Here is a 16909-nt window from a genome sequence, read left to right on the forward strand (position 1 = left end):
TGAAAGTTCCAGCTTATTTTACAAACTGAAGTTTATCTAAAATTTTCCACCTCTGCAGTCCCTTTAAAACTCGCTGGTCTATCAAAGTCTATATGGTCCTGTTGTACGACCAGTTAAAAAAAATTGAAATGAAGATGTGTTTGGTATTAGATTTAGATTATGAGAACAATCAGTCCTCTTTTATTGTCATTTAGAAATGCATACATGCATTAAGAAATGATACAATGTTCCTCCAGAGTGATATCACAGAAAACAGGACAAACCACAGACTAACACTGACAGAACCACATAATTACAACATACAGTTACAGCAGTGCAAAACAATACCATAATTTGATAAAGAACAGACCATGGGCACGGTAAAAAAAAGTCTCAAGTCCCGATCGACTCCCGAGTCCCCAGTAGCAGGCGGCAAAAGGGAGAAACTCCCTGGCATAAGCCTCTGAGGCACCAACAACTGCCGATGCCTTGGAAGCAGCAGACTACAGCCGACACCGGGTCCGTCCATCCGAAAACTTCGACCCTCCGACCCGCCCCTCCGATACAGCCTCTTGAGCACCATCCTCTGCCAAGCACCTTCGACCTAGCCCCTGCCGCCGAAACAAGCAAAGCTGAGGATTCGGGCCTTCTGCTCCGGAGATTCTGGTTACCACACAGTAGCAGCTGCAGCGAAGCAGGCATTTCAGAAGTTTCTCCAGATGTTCCTCCATACTCTCACGTCTGTCTCCATCAAATCAGAATTGTGCAAGGTCCCCTACTTGACAGATTACAGATATCATTCACCGGAGAGGACGCGCGCGCTGTGTTGCGCCGCCATCTTCTTCTCCTCCTCCTCTTTAATAGGAGGACATCTAATCATCCTGAAAATCTATTACTCCAGCTCCAACTCAAGGATGCAGATTGTAGAAGTGTTACTGTGGTGCATCTTTTGTCCTGGCTGGCTCACAGCATATTGCAGTCTCCTGAAGTACAGCTTTGCTAGGTCACTAAATGCAGCAGAGAGGATGTCAGATTCCAGAATCAGCCAATAGGGAATGCAGTAATTGGCCTGGACTTCTTTGACACCACTAGCCTTAACTTCTTGATCGGGCCTTCATTAAAATCATTCATGGAATCCAGTAGCTGTCATAGGACATTGACCCTCAGGCATATAGAGTTCTTGGGCAGGCGTTCATGCCACTTGAAAACTGAAGCTGTATGTAGACAAATCTAGGCTGGAGCTGAGTTGGTTCTTAATGGCTCCATGTTAATTGCTTCCCATTTAGTTAACACTCAACTGTTTTGGGGTGATAGTTCTGTGAAAAGATGAAGTGGTGCTCTCAGCAATGAAATTTGGTGTCACTGTGGATCCAAGAATCCACCGAAATTTGACTGACTGCTTTACAAAATCACATAATTGTTATGGCATAGAAGGAACCCATTTGGCCACTCTTGTCCATGCCCTCAAAGTCAGAGTGTACAAAATTACCAACTGAGCCAACAAGATAGATCATTTTTTTCTTCAAATAAATCACAGCATGAAACTTGCGGGGAAGAAGGTAATTGCTTCAATGAGTACTACCTTGTACTCCAGTGTCTCTGGAGAAATATAAAAAGGAAAAGATTTCTCCGAATATCCCAAACACAACTTATTTCACCTCTCTGTTGGGTGGCACAGTTTATAGCAAATGATCACACTGTTTCTGTCATAGTCTATATCCGCCATATTACATCCTGTTAATCTCAAACTTTAGCTTCATGGGCATCGAAGATTTCTACTGTAATTATGATTTCTCTATCAGTACAGCACGATAGTGTAGAATTTAGCACAATGCTTCACAGCACCACTGTATTTCTCCCAGTGACTTAGATTAGATTAGATTATGAGGACACGCAGTCCTCTTTTATCGTCATTTAGTAATGCATGCATTAAGAAACGATACAATGTTCCTCCAGTGTGATATCACAGAAACACAAGACAGACCAAGACTGAAAAACTGACAAAAACCACATAATTATAACATATAGTTACAACAGTGCAAGCAATACCGTAATTTGATAGAAGAACAGACCGTGGGCACGGTAAAAAAAAGTCTCAAAGTCTCTCGAAAGTCCCAACATCTCACGCAGACGGTAGAAGGAAGAAAACTCTCCCTGCCACGAGCTTCCAGCGCCGCAAACTTGCCGATGCAGCATCCTGGAAACACCCGACCACGGTCCGACTCTCAGTCTGTCCAAAAACTTCGAGCCTCCGACACCGAGCAGCAAGCACCATCTCTGCCGAGCACTTCGACCCCAACCCTGGCACCAGCAACAGTCAAAGCCGAGGATTTGGGGCCTTCCTCTCCGGAGATTCTCGATTGCACAGTAGCAGTGGCAGCGAACCGGGCATTTCAGAAGTTTCTCCAGATGTTCCTCCGTGTTTCTCACATCCGTCTCCATCAAATCAGGATTGTGCACGGCATCCTATTTAACAAATACGATATCATTTCACCGGAGAGGTCACGCGCGCTGCGTCATGCTGCCATCTTCTCCTCCCTCCAATATCATCGGCTTCATCGGCTTCTTCCAGGTGCTCTAGTTCCCTCCCACAATCTAGAAAATTTATTGAGATACAGCGCAGAGTAGGCCGTTCTGGCCCTTCGAGCCGCGTCGCTCAGCAACCTCCAATTTAACCATAGGTTAATCATAGGACAATTTACAAAGACCTATTAACCTACCAAGTGATACATCTTTGGACTGTGGGAGGAAACCCACATGGTCATGGGGAGAACGTGCAAACTGCTTACAGGCAGCGGCAGGAATTGAACCTGGGTCGCTGGTACGCTAAAACAGTACCATGATGCTACTGTGCTACCCAAAAGATGAACAAGTTAGGGCTAAAGTGCTGTGGCCATGATGGAATGGCTCCAGAAGCATGGCGACTCTTGTGGCTGCCTACAGCACGTCTCAGATTGTATTGGTCATTGACACAAACAATGAATTTCACTGTACGTGTGACAAATAAAGCTAATCTTTAGATAGACCCATAGCTCATATCAGAGAGCATCTTTGCTGAAGAACATGTAAATGTCCAGAAGATGTCATGATGACCAGACCACAGTACTTCTTCCAAACCTTTGTGAAGAAGTGAATCTAAACTTAGAAGTATTCATAAGCTCATTCTTAAAGCTCCTGACAGTAATCATCTCCACCAAAACAACAGCACCTGTTTTAACTTCTCTGAGGTCCTTCTCCAACAAGTCAGACATGCAAAGTATTTTGTTTAAGAAAACAGCATCATAATATTTAGTTGTAAAACAATTTGTTGACTACTTTCATAGTTTATCCTTGATAAGCGATTAAATTTTAATAAACATATAACAGGTGGTAGAATTTCATTACCTCATCAAGCAGATGTTTCCAATTTACAGGGACATTGGATTTGAAATATGAAAAGCTTACAATATTGAATTGTATTGCAGTTACCTTTGTGATAGATACATTATATAGCATGACCTATGGTCAATCTAATTTTTGGAGTAGGCGTTTCAATGTTCAAAGACAATGCATTGTCAAAGTTCGTGCATGCCTCCATACACTGAGATTCATTTTCTTGCAGACATTCAAAAGAGAAATACATTAGAATCAATGAAAAGCTACGTACAAAGACAAACATGCAACCAGTGTGCAAAGGAAGATAAGCTCTGCAAATACAAGGAATACAGATAATAATAATAATAATAATAAATAAGTAAGTGAATAATACTGATAACATAAGTTGTAGAGTCCTTGAAACTGAGTTTAAAGGTTGTAGAGTCAGTTCAGAATTGAGGTGAGTGAAGTTATCCATGCTGGTTCAGGAGTTTGATGCTTGAACGATTTTTGACAATAAGCAAAAAATCAGACTTGCAATTTTAGAAATAAAGATTTAATTGTTGTAACAATGACATAATGTTTCCCCAGAAAAAAAAACAATGTCATGTTTTAACTTCAATTTCACAACTATGTAAGACCTTTCCTTTCACCTGTCAGCCAGAGCCCTGCTAAAATATATCTAATGATGATAATTGTATCTAAGATTAATGATCAAAGGCATAATGAACACTTTCTCAATGAGCAAAAGCATTGCAGCCACTTACCTTTTCTCCTTCTTTCATTTACTGGGATTGCTGGTTCTCAGAGAAAACTGTGCACTTAGCAGGGATCAATTCAGTTCCAATATGGAATCAAATGGATTGATTTTGAATACTAGCAATAAACTTGTTCTTGTCAACACAAAAATTAAATTGCATATACTGTGAAATAATATCCAGGAGGATTGCTAGAATCACCAGAACAGAGGTTGAAGAGCTACAACTTTCTTGTTGTAAATAAGTAACATTACTAATTATATTATCATTGGGCTCCTGAAATCAAAATGATCACTTAACAAGAACTTGAAAATAGTAGACCTTTAACATAGCATAAATCAATCACTTACATAATAAACTAATTTCCAACTGCTAATAATTCATTGAATTTTCTCATGTTTTTCTCTATTCATCAGATTATGACTGATAATTAATTAGTATCATGGTCAGATGATTACTCTTCATATGTCATTTTAGATTCCTTGTGTTGGTAGGATATCACAACTATTACCCTAATTATCTTCAGGAAGTATCCTGGTATGTGCTCCCACTAGTTCTGATGGAGGGTCTGAAGCACCTTCAATTACTCCAAAAGACTGAGGTTTGGTAAAATACTGAAAGGCTTTTATTTGCTGTACAATACGACCTCCACAGTGAGTGTCTGCCCCCGGACTGAGGGGGAGGGGCAAGGCGAACACCTTTATACAGGACTCTGTGGGAGGAGCCACAGGGGCAGTCAGCAGAGGGGTGTGTCCAGACAAGTAACCGAGTTACAACATATATACATGGTTTACCACAGGATCTCAGCCTGAAACCTTTACTGCTTATTTTCCTCCATGGATTCTGCCTGACCTGCTGAGCTCCACCAGTATTTTGTGTGCATGCATCATAGTTGGTAATCCGTGCTGATCTTCAACAAGCCATGCATTAATTGTAATTCAGATTCAAGTAAATATCAATTCTGTCACATTGGAAAATTTGAATGAATGAGGATTGGTTTCTATATTCTAACAGGTTTTGCCCATGTGGGCAATGACTGTCTTTTATCAGCACATTTATTACCTGATTATTTTGGAGCTAGTGTTGTAACCAATAATCAAAAGCTATTTTTCAGTTTCTTGTTTAATCAGATTTCTACAACCAGGGCACAAATTCAGACAAAAAACATCTCTCTACTTGCCTGTCAAACACAAGGAATCTTGCTGCCTATTGCAAACCTTTCCAGAGTGAAGATTCCTCATTTAAGTTCCATCAAGTGGTCTCAAGGGATGGGATAAATTAGTCTTTCTGTAACATTTTATCAACATATTGAGGAATGATACAGCCTGAACCTTTAGATTCAGATGCAGAGTCTTGAATTTTCTGAGGCATGAGTGTGGAATGAAATCCTTGCCCACATGAAGATCACAGACTAAATATATTGTGGCGAGCATTTGGTCCATAATGACAGACGAAGAAGCTTTTCCACTCAACAACTGTTTTATTGTGATACACATAAAACAGACCGGGCACCATGACCCAGAGAGTGAACCCAACCAGTCTCACACCAGGGGGAGGTGACTATCACACACCCCGGTTACAGTTAGGGTGACCAACAAATACACAAGCAGATAACTGTATAACCCAATCTAGAATGTAACAATAAATGAACTGAAATTTCCCACCATAATCGCACAAAAGCATTTTAACACAAGAACAGTAAACAGAGTTATTATAAATGCAGGGGCAGGCTGTCGACCATGCCCTTGCCCAGAACGTCACGATATTTTGCAAAATTTATGGAGTAAATGCTACCAAAGACTGAAGTTTTTCAGAATAATAAGCAGTTTAAAGTAAAGCTCAATTGACGTTTCCTTATGTCACAGTAAGAAATATAATAATGACCTTTTTAGGCTAGACACTTTGAGTTTCATAGAGTGACTAGTTGTATGTGTCTTTGAGTGCAATGTATGCTGAATGAAAAAAGGATCTAGTGCTTTTCTGGTGTATATGATGAATAGACTCTTCTTGGGCTTCCAGCCAGGTACAGGTGTCAACTTTGCTTGAAGACTTGATGACAAACTCTGCCATCTTCATCATGGATGATGCCTAGGTATGTCTAGTCCAGTGGTATATATACCCCCATTGTCCGTCCCTCCTGACTGGTTAGTCCTCAACCAATCAGGTTTCCACTGTCCCACCTTGTTTACACTCGAATTCCAGTTCTTACTTAGAGCAAGACCTTCATCTTTGTTAAAATTCTTTTTCCTTAGTTTTATTTTAATGGCCTCCTTTACCAGGTGGTCCCAAATCCATTGGCGCGACACAATAGATTTGTGCCGTCGAAATCAATCCTATAGCCATTGTGAATGCAGTGTTCTACTGAATGCAATGCAGATTGATTAAAATCAGTACTTTAAAAGAACAACCATAAAATCTATGAATAATTCACCCAGGCTTATTCCATTATGAATGCCAGCAGTTATTCATGAGCCCCACCAAGCTGCAGGTCCTGATTCTCCGTCCCCAAGCATCAATCTTTCAATCATGTGTCCCAATTGTCTGGCATAATCCCTCTCCCCAGCCAAATCCACCATCTGAAACCTATGGAACCCTAGTCCACGGCTCAGAATAATGCCCCCTCACTCATGAAGCCACAAGCAGATGACATAGTCTCCAGCCAGCAGACTTCTCGCTCCTTCTCCACTGCATGTGACCCGATCTGATTCATCTGCTACAGTTATGCTTCTTTGCAAAGCAAGTGAAGGAAGATAACCAAGACTCGGTCTTGGGAATACTGACTTTATAAGGAGCAAACATACCGCCAGAACGGTACTAGGAATGTCATATTGTGACGGATTGATGACACCCTGCAGACCTCCAGTATAATAGATAAAGGAATCAATGCAGGCAATCAGTAGCGATGGATTCATGCACCTAGATAAGGGAACCCTACCTTTTTCATGCAGGCTGCCAGTAATGACTGATTAATGAGATAGCATGGATACTCAGCAGTAAATGCAGTAACATGCTCCAGAATAACTATCACAGGATTAACATGTTCCTGCAGGCATTCAAGATAGTAATTTCTATGGATGCACATTAACATTGGATTAATATGACCCAGTAGGTGCACAGTACTGGTGGGTTAGTATGTATTTGCAGCCGTAAAATAATAATGTATTAATGGGCCCTGAAGTCTCTCATCATTTGTGGACTAATGCTCCTGTGCATGCACTGATGAATAAAAGAGCAACATGATTTTGCCATTGCCCTGTAATGGTGCAACTGGTAATGACAGATTGATGCTTCCATGAATGAGCTGAGATGATGGAACAATGCAACAATCGTGTGCTCAGGGATGACAGATAAAAGCACCATTTTATATACAATAAGTAATGACTCCACAAAAACCACTGCCCTCACACAGCTTCCACTAGCGTTCCAGCAAAGTTGGATGAATGCATCTTTATAAGCATCAGGTAATGCTGGAAAGATATACCTCTGCATTCACCCAGTTGTGGCAGATTTATACAGTCAGTATTGATGGATTAACTCACCTTTTGAGGCATCCAGTAGTTACACATAACACATCACCATATCACCAAATTTACGTGCCCCTGAATTGCTCGTTAATAAAGTGTTCTCGAAGTGTTCAAAAATAATGCATTAACTTGCAGTGCGGTCCCTCACTACTGTGGATTGACCCATGGACAGATTAGTGAACCAATTTTACAGCAAAAAATGAAGATTTAGTGCACCCTTGCATGCAACCAGTAATAATAAATCTATTATGGAAACCCAGTGATGGCTTAACAGTTCACTGCAAGTGTCTAGCAATGACAGCACGCTATGTACCTGAAATGGATCAATGTTCCACACAGGCACTGTCAGCAATGGTGCATTATTGCATCCAAGCAGATTGCATTTGCCTGCTCCTGCATGTGCTGCATTAATGATGAATTAATGCTTCTGCCACAGCCCCAGAAACAATGGATCAAGGAGCCACTTCAGGGCCCCACTATATGACAGATTAATCCTATCAGGCAGGAGATCAGAGATGATGGGCTAACAGTCCCAGGATGCACCAGTTAATACACCTTGCAGGAGGTATCAGCAACTACAGATCAGGCTCCCTCCCTCAACCAGCTAAAAGTAAAGATAATGCATTCCTGCATGCACCTCTGCAGTCTGTCTGTAACAATGCAATGGTGTGTTCTTGCCAGCTGTCAATAGATAATGAATAACACATCCCTGCAGAAGCCGGATATGACGAACTAATGCACCCCTACGGTCTGTTAATAATCTTGTTTTAATGAACACAGATATGCAGTAACAGGGGTTTAACATGCCTAATGGTGTCCAGTGATGGGAATGACACCTGCATGACGGTAGTAACTACAGAGCAGCATAGGCCTTTGGGTGCTGATAATGATGGGGGAAATTGTTACACTGCTGCAGGCTGCCAATAAAGACCTTTTTAATGTGCTCATTCGGTATTGCAAACAGAAACAATGACAAGTCAAAATGACCCTGCAGAAGCCCAGTACTGAGGGAATCCCAAACCCCAGCAAGCACCATGTAAAGAAGCAAGACATGAAGGTTTAACTTGCCCCTACACCTACCCAATAACAGGAGATTAACTTACCCATGCATGATGCTTTTATCAGCAGGTTAACTTGCCCTAGTGGCACCAAGTAATGGTGTGTTAACTCTATTCCCTCTCTCCCTGCAAGCTGCCGAGCAACTCAACCTCACAGGCAGCAAGTGATGGCAGAATAGTACACCCATTAAGCAGTACATTACTGACAGATTAACATGTCTCTACTGGTGGATGAATATGATAACGCAGTGAGACAGCTACGACAGATTAGTATCCATGCTGCAGGTAACCGGATAACCTGATCAACACACCCATGCATGTGATTGATATTGAGAGAATAGCCCGACTTTGAAAAATGATTATTTTGATGTTGCATGATGGATTAGTGGTTGCTCCAACAGGGATGCAGAAACAATGGATTAACATGCTCACTCTGGTGATAGACCAGTGGAGTCGAAGGGTTTTGGCTCGAAATGTTGACTGTACTTTTTTTCCCATAGATCACAAGCAAGAGAAAATCTGTAGGTGCTGGAAATTCAATCCACACACACAAAATGCTGGAGGAACTCAGCAGGCCAGGCAGCATCTACAGAAAAAAAGCACAGTCGCTGTTTCGGGCCGAGACTCTTCGGCAGGGCTGGAGAAAAAAAGCTGAGGAGTAGATTTGAAAGGTGGGGGAGGGGAGAGAGAAACGCCAGGCGATAGGTGAAACTTGGAGGGGGAGAGATGAAGCAAAAAGCTAGGAAGTTGATTGGTGAAAGAGACAGAAGGCTATGGAAGGAAGAACAAATGGTGGGAGAGGGGTAGGAGCACCAGAGGGAGGCGATGGGCAGACAAGAAGATAACATGAGAGAGGGACAAGGGGATGAGAAATGGTGAAAGGGGGGAAGCATTACCGGAAGTTTGAGAAATTGATGCTCATTCCATCAGGTTGGAGGCTACCCAAACGGAATATAAGGTATTGTTCCTTCAGCCTAAGTGTGGCTTTATCCCAACATTGGAGGAGGCCATGAATGGATATATTGGAATGGGAATGGGAAATGGAATTAAAATGGGTGGCCACTGGGAGATCCCACTTGTTCTGGTGGATGGAGTATAGATGCTTAGTGAAGCAGTCTCCCAATCTACATCAGATCCCACCAATATACAGGAGGCCACAATGGGAGACCGAACACCCAACAGACTCACAGGTGAAGTGTCGCCATAGATGCTGCCTGGCCTGCTGAGTTTCTCCAGCATTTTGTGCGTGCAGCCCTGCCAGAGCTCAGTAACAGATTAACACACTATTGCATTTAGGCGGGTCAATGTACCACCTAACCCTCCAAAAATGGCAAAAAAACACTTTATGATTGTTTACTGTACTATTCGATGTGGAGAGCAACATATCAAAAGTTAGACAATTTTGACACATGGGAAAGTCTCCAAAAATGACAAAAAAAGATGGCCACCAGCAGAAAAAGGTCAAAAATCTGACTGATAACCATCAAATCGCAAGTTTTTTTAAACCTGATGTTTTAATGAATGCTCTTTTCACCAATGTTTTTCAAATAACAGTAGTTCCTGGAATGAAAGTTGCATTTGTACTGATGTCATGATGTCATCAATGATGTAATCAAGGGACAACTCTGGTATTAAGTACTGACGTCATGACACATAATATGCTACCTTATGGCTTCTCAGATGCAGTCTTGTTCAGCATCCTCTTCTATCACTGGCTCATTTGTCATATTGTCACAGTTGCCATCTTGGCAATGCCCACATGCACTGGTGCATTTCAGCCTATGCTTTCTGCAGGTACACTTTAGCGTATTGCACCCTCCCGAGCAGTTGCAGTGAATTAATCTGAATAAGTACCTCTGGAGCAGGCCTTTTGTCTGTCATCACTGGAACGAGTTTTTCCCCTTCTACCCTCCATCCCCACTCAGACGGCTCCGTTTCATCACTACAGTCCATCCACTCCATAACCTGGTAGTAAGTCAGCAGGAAGTGAAATTTACAGGCCGAGGTGGTTGGTGGCAGTCTTTCAGGCGTGACGAAAGTCTTAGCTCTCGCAGCTTTCTTGCAGAGCATATTGTATCTGATAGATGCTGGGGAGTCGTTCTGATTTCTGTTGAACAACGCCACCATTGCCCTACAGCCACTGGTTTCCACAACATCCTGACTCTGCTTTGGTGAACAGAACGCTTTCAAACAATCTCTGATTCCCTTTTCTTTCTTGATGATTCTTTGGAACCCCGACTTCTTTCCAATCCCAAATACTCTGGACGTTGAGTCGCATCCGGTAAAGGCATGGAGAAACAATAGACCATTAGAAGCTTCTTCTCCAAGTACCTGCTTAAGGACCTTGATACTACAGGCATTTGATTTTGCCTTGTCTGAGCGGAAATAGAGTTCAGTGTAGTTTGTTACCACTACATGGTAGAGCAAGAATACGAGGAGATCTATGTCTTCTCCAACAAGGGTAGTAGATTTGAAAGCAGACATTGTGATGGCTGCTTTTGTGATCTCAACATCGGCATCTCCTTCAGCTTGAGTCACTTCGCAGCCTCTCTGATGCAAACGTTCCATGATGAGCTGGCTAATTACCCGCTTGTTTGCCTCATTCGACAAGAAGTCCTCCTTTTTCCATCAAATTTTGTCGCCCCTGTAATGTTCACCTTGTTCCCATTCAAATTTCTACTTCGACGCTGATGGGTACAGTCCTTTATGCTTGGCCCAACCCCATAACCATCAAACACTACAGTGGCTCTGGCATAGTGTTTGACAGTGAATGAGGCATAGTCATCTGCAATTGAACTGTAGGTGCACCCCTCCGTCCATTTTAAGTGGTGCAGAAGTGATCCCCTATCTAGAACATAGTGATCTGTCACTGGGACCATCTGTGTGACAGCATTGTCCGATTTGGAGGTGACATAATTCTTTATTGCTTCTGCCAGTTGTGGCCTATCCGGCTGGTGCAAGGTGTTCTTTGCTTCAAACAAAGACATTGGATATGGACAGAGTTCATAGTTCAGCACTTCTACTAGCCAGAGACCACCTGTCTGTGACGCAACTGGAATAATAACGCTGGATCTATGGTATGGTCTTCAGCAACTTTGACTGCCCTGCTGGATGCCTGTGTCTTGACCTTCAAACTCTTTTTGAGCAAATACGAGAAAACAGAGTGTCCGTCCATCTTCCTAATATGTCATTTCCTATTGCGAAGAGGTCATGTACATTGACATCCTCATTTGCATAAACCCCTGTGATGATGTTGCGCGATGATTTATCATCTGAAAATGGTGTGAAGCAGTCCAGTTTTGCTGCGACTTTTTCAAGGTCAGCCTCATCTCTACTCACTCTGGAGGTGGACAACTCCTTATGTTGTTCACCTGTTGTGTAACTATTCGCGGTCAGTTCTTGCATGGCAAGGTTGTAAGAGGATGACACAGTGGAAGACATAGTCTAAACTGCTCTCTGGTGCTCTGACATCCCAGTTCCTCGCGTTAAGCCCCCTTGGCTTTTTAGTGAGCGCATTAGTGTCTGTTCTATCACAAGATCAGAGCCAAGGCCAGCCCAGTATTGGCTGCTGCGTCTACATGGAACCCAGACTGGAACTTCTGATGAACCTCAGGGTTGTCTGCTGATAAAGCACACCCTGCGGGTATTCCCATTCACATCTTCAGACTTCCCACCCTGGAAAAACTCATTTCAGGGAGGTAGCACCATCAATTTGCGAGAGACTCCCAGAACTTCCGGGAGAGGTGGGAGGTCTGCAATAGAGTAGCTCCTTAGCAGCTAGCCAGCTAGTTTAAATAATGTTAGCTATGCTAATGAACAAATGACACCTGTTAAACTCACCTCAACATGTCTTTTATACAGTCTTAACCCACCATGGGGAATAGAAGTCAGTGTTGCAAACAGTGCAGCAGGCAACACTGTCATTATTTTTGACCCCTATTAGGCAGGGGTACACTTTAGGGTAGTCTGGGGTGACGTACGTTTTACATTTTCTTTTTTTTGGAACACTCTCCCATGGCGCGCTCTCTCTCTCTCTCTCTCTCGTGGTCGCTCGCACGCTCGCTCTCTCTCTCACGCTCTCTCTCTCTCTCTCTAGCATGCTCTCTCACTCTTTCTCACGCTCTCTCTCGTGTGGTCACTCTTGCGCCCGCTCTCTCTAGCGCGCTCTCTCTCTCGCTCTCAAAGAAATTGATTTCTGGGATATTGTATATAAATTGCGGGCATCAGGGAGCCACTATTAATATGCGGGAGACTCCCGGAACTTCCGGGAGAGGTGGGATGTCAGCATTTTATATCACAATTATGGCACTACCATTGTTAGAAACAGTGAAATATAACAAAATAAGACAGGTATGGGTCCAATTCTTTTCATTGGCAGCCATTTTTTTAACATCAGATTTTTTTTTACTTTCCCGTGCTCCGTTTCTGTCCAACTTTTGATATGTTGTTCAGTATGTCTTAAAGTACAAGAACTGATCATAAAACTATTTTTTGCAATTTTTTGGGGGTAGGGGTATTTTGGTGCTATATTGACAGCATTAATTTGCACATAATGAAGGATAATGCACCTCTACAAAACACTCAGAAAGCAGGGAAATAACCTCATTCAGCCTGCTTCTGATTATGGAATAACACTTCCCTGCACACACCAGTAACGATGGAATAGCAGTGTATGGCAGGCAGCCCAATAAAAAATTTTTAAATCACCTAGAATGTTGCACAATAGTGAGAGATTATCACCTTTCCTGCAGGTAAACGTAACAATAGTTCCACCCAGACATGCCCATCAACAACAAATGTATGTCAGCTGTAGGCCCCAATAATGGCTTTGTGCATCAATGCAGCCCTGCGGTAAAGATGGCATATTGCACCCATGCATTTGCAGAGAAACGCAATGTTAACTCATCTCTGTCGGGAACCAGTAATGAGGAATTAAGACACACTTGCTGATACCCAGCAAAACCAGATTAGCAATTGCTGGAGGAGCTCAGCAGGTTTATGGAATAGATGCTGCCTGGCCTGTTGAGTTCCTCCAACATTTTGTGTGCGTTGTGTCAGATTTGCAGCAACTGTAGACTTTCTTTCGTTTGCCAGATTAACAATTGCCTGCAGGAGCTTTGCAAGTGTGTAGTAATGGCGTGATAATGGACCTCTGCAGCAATTTTTCAACAAGTTATCATTTCACAATCAAAGGTCTTACTATGACCATCCACATTTTTTGCACCATAAACAGAAAATTTTCTTGAACTACACCCTTCACTGGTCCAAAAGTAACAATGGCAATGAACATACTCTGATCTCTCTCTTTTAAACCATCACACCTTATTTTTTTCATTTTCTATTTGATTTACATCTTCCTCTTTGCTGGCTGGCTGTTGGATAAACTATACCTTCCAAGCAGGAACAGGGAAATTAAAAACCTGCTGTTAAACCTGATGGGCTAGCAGTTTTAACAGAGCATTTTCATTAACACAGTGCACACTGTGAGGGCTGAGAGTCTGTAGTTCCCCTAGGCCTCTTTTTTTTACAAAAATAAAGCAAGGATATTGCTTAGAAATGCAAGCATGAGCTGAAGGCACAATATGATCACAATCTAACAGGTATTGAATAGGGAGGAGTGCTTTGGCTTGCAGATGGTTGCTCCTTTATGCCAATTGTATGCCAGCAGCACTTGGAGCCTTGTCAACCTAAACAAAAGGCTGAAAATTTCACGAGAATGCAACAAAATTTCACAAAAAAAAGAGTTCCATGAGTCATTTTTTTTTACAACTGGAACCTCAATCTGGTGTTTATCTTCATTCGAGCAAAAACAAAAGCAGGATTAGTCTTTACAGTATGTCGTACTATAGAAAAGCCCACAGGCACATTTAGTGCATGGTGATCACATGCCTATAAAAACATAAAGACAACATATCTACTATACATATAAAATCAAATATGTTCACAAATTTGAGAAGAATCTTCTTATCAATACACCATAGCTGGCAAGTTAACATTATCCCAACTGACTCGTGGCCACTGTTTAGTACAAAACCACTTGGCACTCACTCCTCTCCATAATGAAAGAAAAAGAGAGAGAACATGATATACAAGTGTTCTCAACAATGTAAGCCGGCCACAAAGGAAGTTAACTATTTCATTACGAAATGTTGCATACTTAGACTGTATGCTTTGATTTATTGTAGGTGCGATAGCATGGTTGAGGGATCATTCCTCACAAACATGCCTTTGGATATTATTTTTTGTTTTAAGTGGCATCTCTGGCAATGACTTTCATCACCAAAGCCCTCTTGAGAAATGAAGATTAAGTGCAATAGAATAAAATGATGACAGGTATAATGGAAAATGTTTTCATGCACTGATTTTCAAAAACAGCATATTTTACAAATCTTAATGTTATAAATACAGTCAGAAATACATTTAAAGTACCACAATTCAATTCCAATCAATATCTAGCATCCAGTATTGCTTAATTTTGTACTTCCAAAGAAAATATTTGCAATTAACTTCATTTAGTAAATATTCAGCCAGAAAGTTCTTGACATAAAATTTTGAACTGCAAAAATTTGCTTGAGAAATTCTCCACTTACCTGCATAAAGATTTGGATCGATATAGTCGTCCAGTTTCTTATAGTGGATGATGTAGTCAGCTATCTTCGTTCCTATCACTGGCTGAGCATCTTGCCATTCCAAGCCTATCATAGTACTTGATGGTTCTACACTTGATGAGAGTCTCAACCTTGATATGAAGAAGAATCAGAGAGCAATATTAAGGAGTGCAAAGTTTAGTTTCTTGAGACACCACTTCTCAATGCACAAAGGAAATCAGGAGACCCATACTAGAGAGCACCAGGTTCCATTTCTTGAGACACCACCTCAAGCACGATACATAATTTTCCATGTGTTGCAAATCAACACTATTTACTCTATTCCATCTGTCCACTGCTTTTTAGAGAGGGAGGGGATTTCTAATTTACTTTAACCTACAAGCTCGTCTTCTTGTATCCTCATTGTAATAAAACCAAAACTTATTATGCCTCCTCTGCTGAGCCATTCATTTGCAACACCTCATGCTCCAGTGGGATTTCAGAATCCAGCCTAGTCATTATTTTTGCATCAATTTCCAGCAATCAGCTTGTATATAGAGAAGTGGCTGCTTGACCAACTGCCTTGCCTTTAATGAGAAGCAGAAATTGAAATTAGATTACAGGAACTCCACTAAATCCGACAGCCTTTTTTAATAAAAGGCCGTCTCCAAATTTGTGTAATTATTTAAAGCTACTTAAAAATGAACTTCAGCCTACTGCATGATATACCACAACATATCAGTAAATTAAAATGGCAAATGATAGTGGAATTGGACAAATTTCACTGAATAGCAGGCTAAACAACCCATTATATTGAAGACACAGGCCTCAATGAGAATACACGAAGTATTCACTGGTAAGTCAAAAACTCTGCCCATTTATTTCTTTTTTCTTGAGATACAGCAACAATTTAATCCTACCCTAATCACAGGATAATTTACAATGACTATTTAACCTACTTACCAGTATGCCTTTGGACTGTGGGAGGAAACTGGAGCACCTGGAGAAAACCCAAGCAGTCACGGGGAGAACATACCAAATCCTTACAGGCAGCCATGGGAATTGAACCCAGGTCACCTGTACTGTAAAGCGTTGTGCAAACCACTACATTTCTGTGCCACCCTCACCATCACACCTCAAACAGGTGGTTAAGGATGTTTGTTAATGCTCATTTGACCCCTCAGCTGTGAGATATGTTAAGTTAAATGCTTCCACAAGTCACAGGTCTTTGCTGCATCTAAATGAAAATTAGCACTTTTGCCTGCTGTCAAGTTTCAACAGCTACAGACAGGCAGTAATTGTAAACAGACCAAGAAATCTCAGTGATATTGCAGGAGTTTGCTCACAAAAAGATCATTGATTTATTTTGCCTCTTCCCCCCAAAATCATGTTGTAAAAAAGAACAAGGAGTTCTCTCAATGTTCTCATCAACATTTCACTCTGAACTAAAGTGTTTGTAAGGCATCACTGACATGGAATGGTCTTCAGCTTGGCATACTCAACAACAGTGAATAAAGTTAATGGAGAATCATTGCCTTTAAAAGACATCCTTTCAGACACCTCAGCACACCAACACTTCAGTATTACTTCTATGAGTTGTTTACCTTCCTTTACTGCCTTTGCTTCATCCATGTTTCTATCCTCTCACT

At 41.7% G+C, this 16909-nt stretch overlaps 1 protein-coding gene across 4 annotated transcripts in view; it reads right to left on the minus strand.

The window, feature by feature from the left end:
* Positions 1–16909, minus strand: part of LOC140186350 (astrotactin-2-like) — a 1795681-nt gene that overhangs the window by 457595 nt on the left and 1321177 nt on the right. For all 4 annotated transcript variants that reach the window (XM_072240512.1, XM_072240511.1, XM_072240510.1 and 1 more), the window contains one exon: positions 15264–15412. In XM_072240512.1, coding sequence (XP_072096613.1) covers positions 15264–15412 — 149 coding nt within the window. The remainder of the gene's footprint in view (positions 1–15263; positions 15413–16909) is intronic.

The sequence above is a fragment of the Mobula birostris genome, chromosome 22 (genome assembly GCF_030028105.1).
Source record: "Mobula birostris isolate sMobBir1 chromosome 22, sMobBir1.hap1, whole genome shotgun sequence".
Lineage (NCBI taxonomy): Eukaryota > Metazoa > Chordata > Chondrichthyes > Myliobatiformes > Myliobatidae > Mobula > Mobula birostris.